At 42.5% G+C, this 3,577-nt stretch overlaps 1 protein-coding gene across 1 annotated transcript; it reads left to right on the top strand.

The window, feature by feature from the left end:
• The first annotated feature begins 1,134 nt into the window (after window positions 1-1,134).
• Window positions 1,135-3,132, top strand: LOC112866818 (gamma-crystallin D). Its single transcript, XM_086715291.1, has 3 exons — window positions 1,135-1,360; window positions 1,452-1,694; window positions 2,791-3,132. Exons 1-3 carry the CDS (start codon window positions 1,352-1,354, stop codon window positions 3,061-3,063), a joined length of 525 nt encoding a protein of 174 aa, XP_086571417.1. The 5' UTR covers window positions 1,135-1,351; the 3' UTR covers window positions 3,064-3,132.
• Window positions 3,133-3,577: the final 445 nt, after the last annotated feature.

Genomic DNA, 3,577 nt, shown 5'->3' with positions numbered 1-3,577 from the left:
AAATTATTAATTAAAATGATGATTTTTTATTCTGCTTATTTTTCCACTCTGTAAACAGAAGTAATTTTGCAAACATATGCCTTTATCTAGTGGTTAACAAGAGCGGAAATCATCATATTGTACGTTAGTTGGTGTTTATTCACAAATACAGACTTACAAAGACTTATGACCCAAAGTCAAGACAAAGTATTTCCATGAGACAACACAGGACTGTGAATAATTCTTTGGACATGAAAGAGGCCAAAGGCATAGGTCATCTTCCACTCCAGTGCTCTTTCCAGCCCATCAAACTATTCTCTTCCAGGCTAATAAATACTTTCTAAAGTCTTCCTAGAGTCTCAGCTTCCAGATTTATTCCTTCCTCTCCCCACACCATTTTAGCTATAACTTCTCTTTGTGTTCACGCAGTTAATCTCCTTTGAGTCAAAAGCTTTGCGTACTCTTGTTCCCCAGAGATAAAGGGGTATCGGGATTGCTACCAGAAATGGGTTTTCTAGGAATTGGGTTTTATTGTATAATAACCTGAGAGGCCATCGATTTTTGCGTTTTCACTTTTTCTTATTTCCTCCAACTTAGGAATTTCCCTTTTCATTCTTCTTTCTGAGATGAAGCCTCTTAAACAGTGTTCTCCCTTTTGAATTACAATTGGCCACGCTGAAACATCTAATCCTCAGTCTACCTCCAGACAGGACTGTAACGAATTCCAACCAGACACCTCAGATATGTGCTTGCTGGTGTGTTCTTATTGTCGTTGCTATTGTTTGGCATACCTGCAAGTCCGAAGCTTTGTAAATTCCCTTGATAAAACATTCCAGTAACTTACACCCTTCAATAAGAAAATTCTCTTAAAGAGCTACTTTGGAATTTTCAACATTTAGCTAAGGTCATGCTCTTCCTATTCACAATTAGTACAATATCGTGGCACATACGTCATATGATAGTTCTCGCAGATTAATTTTATATTGACCATATTAAGACTCTGCTTTTTTTTTTCCTCCTTCAGTTACATTTTGTTGTTTTTCCCCAACCTATACAAGTAGAAGGATCGACTATATACGAAATGGCTGAAGCTCTGCTTCTATTATTAAATAAACAATGTTCCAAATTACTTTTTTTTTTTTTCAAACGGTGTCAATAGCATCAGACAGTGATAGCAACCCGAATACTCCAGAGAGAATGGGACCAAAACCCACAATGAGCCGGTGGACTTTGACAGCAAAGAGAAAAAAGAGCACAATGAGCCCCTCCTCACCCCGCGGGCCCCTTTTGTGTTGTTCTTGCCAACGCAGCAGCCCTCGTGCTATATAGACCCGCGCGCCGGCGGCCCATCACTGACCTCCATCCACCAGCCATGGGGAAGGTGAGCCCAGTGCAGCCGCAGGCCGGGAGGGGCCCCCGCGCCCCGGGGCTGGGGGCCAGGCCTCTGAGCCTTTCCTCCCCTTGCCTTGCAGATCACCTTCTACGAGGACCGGGGCTTCCAGGGCCACCACTACGAGTGCAGCAGTGACCACTCCAACCTGCAGCCCTATTTCAGCCGCTGCAACTCGGTGCGCGTGGACAGCGGCTGCTGGATGCTCTATGAGCAGCCCAACTACTTGGGCTGCCAGTACTTCCTGCGGCGCGGGGACTACCCCGACTACCAGCAGTGGATGGGCCTCAGCGACGCGGTCCGCTCCTGCCGCCTCATCCCCCACGTGAGTCCAGCCCCATGACAGGACACAGAATGGGTAGTTTCAAGCAAAGGCTAACCATCGGGAGTAGTGATCATCAAGAATAATTGAGTCTGGACAAAAGACCAGCTATGGTAGAGTAGCTCAATGTCATTTGCCCCAGACAGAAGCAAAGTGTTACCCAGGCACCAATGAATCAACAAATATTTACTCAGCAACAATGTGTTGGCTGGCCTGGACATGTAAAAGCTATGGGTCCTGTCCTGGAACAACTTACAATGGAGTTGTAGAAAAAGCACTAATATCCCATAGAAGAGTAATGAACTGCTAGAATATACCGTAGTCACAGAGCAGTGAGGCACTGTAAAGGAAACTTTTACAAGGGTTAATGTTTAAAAGACTTTTCTCTCTTTTGCTCCCCACTTGCATATTTTGATTTACCGGACCTATATAAATAAAAGTGCTTTCCCTCAATGGAGAGAAACACAGAGAAATTTTATGCACATACCCATGTATATTTCAAATACGTGTTTTTTTAAAACACTAAGGTTTTTGAAAAACGAGTCCTTGGGCTTACTGATTTTTCTTTCTCATTTTTCCTTATTGTATTCATAAATGATTCAATGAGAATCAATGATTTTTGAGAGACTTAAGATGCTTAACTTTGCTTTCCACAGAAACAGAAACATCCAAGTCCTTGGTGATTTTTCCAAGATTTATTTTAAATCCAATGCAAGATCATTCATTTCATAGGCTGCTTTTACTGTTCAAAGACACCTGCTTGAAAAATTAAAAATATTTCCCCCAAATGGAAAAAGTAGTAATAAGCTGTTAAAGGTTTGGGTTTCTCTCTGGTGGGGTATACTGAACTCGGTTAATAGTTTATCCTGGGAAATTTTGAACACAGAAAGAGTGGAATTTCCTTCTTAATTCTTTCCGTCACACTTTATGGTTTTGAAAAGGTACCGAATTTCCACCTTTGAAAATGGAGAGTATATTAATATGGAGAATTAGTTAAGGCTTATCCTATATTACAAAATACCTTGAGCTGGACTGCCTGAATGTGTTACATCCATTTCATAGTTTGCTTTTCTCCTCTTTCCATCTCTGGATGGGTCAGGCTGGCTCCCACAGGATCAGGCTCTACGAGAGGGAAGATTACAGAGGCCAAATGGTAGAGATCACTGAGGACTGCCCGTCTCTTCAAGACCGCTTGCACTTCAATGAGATCTACTCCCTCCATGTGTTGGAGGGCTCCTGGGTCCTCTACGAGATGCCCAACTACCGGGGGCGGCAGTACCTGCTGAGGCCAGGGGACTACAGGCACTACCATGACTGGGGGGCCACGAGTGCCCGAGTGGGCTCTTTGAGGAGAGTCATGGATTACTATTGAAATATTTTTACTCCTCCTTATTCTCCATCTGGAAACTAATAAAACATTTTCTGTGTGCTCCTGGCATTGGTTTTCTTGTGTTTTTCTTTTGTCCTCCTCTTATTTTATTGTTTTATTCACTCACACACACATACGCACAACCACACAGCACAAGCGGAAAGCAAGATGTGTGATCCATAACAAATAAAACACACCTTTCACAATAAAAACGTGCCTTCATGTTAAGTACAACTTTACAATTGGCAAAACATTTTTGCAATACATTGTCTCATGTGATTCTCTGGTCTTTAAATAAGCTGTTGCTTCAAAACAGATTATTAAAAATCTGTTTAGATTTCGGTTTTTCTCTGAGGTGTGAGGATGTGAAAACTGAGGTTCAGAGATAGCGGGACCCACTTTTTAAAACAGGGATTCTGGAAACACACACACACACACACGCACACACACGCACACACATCACACACACAGGGATCCTGAAGCTAGGTTACCATAATGGGCTTCAGAAGGTTTTGAA

Source organism: Puma concolor, chromosome C1 (assembly GCF_028749965.1).
Source record: "Puma concolor isolate L17-30 chromosome C1, mPumCon1.1.hap2, whole genome shotgun sequence".
NCBI lineage: Eukaryota > Metazoa > Chordata > Mammalia > Carnivora > Felidae > Puma > Puma concolor.
The sequence above is the reverse complement of the archived record's forward strand: the minus strand, read 5'-3'. Positions and strand labels throughout refer to the sequence as shown.

Coding starts and splice junctions, on each gene's coding strand:
- LOC112866818 (XM_086715291.1), top strand. Junction 1,695..2,790: donor CCTGCCGCCTCATCCCCCAC/GTGAGTCCAGCC, acceptor TGGATGGGTCAG/GCTGGCTCCCACAGGATCAG.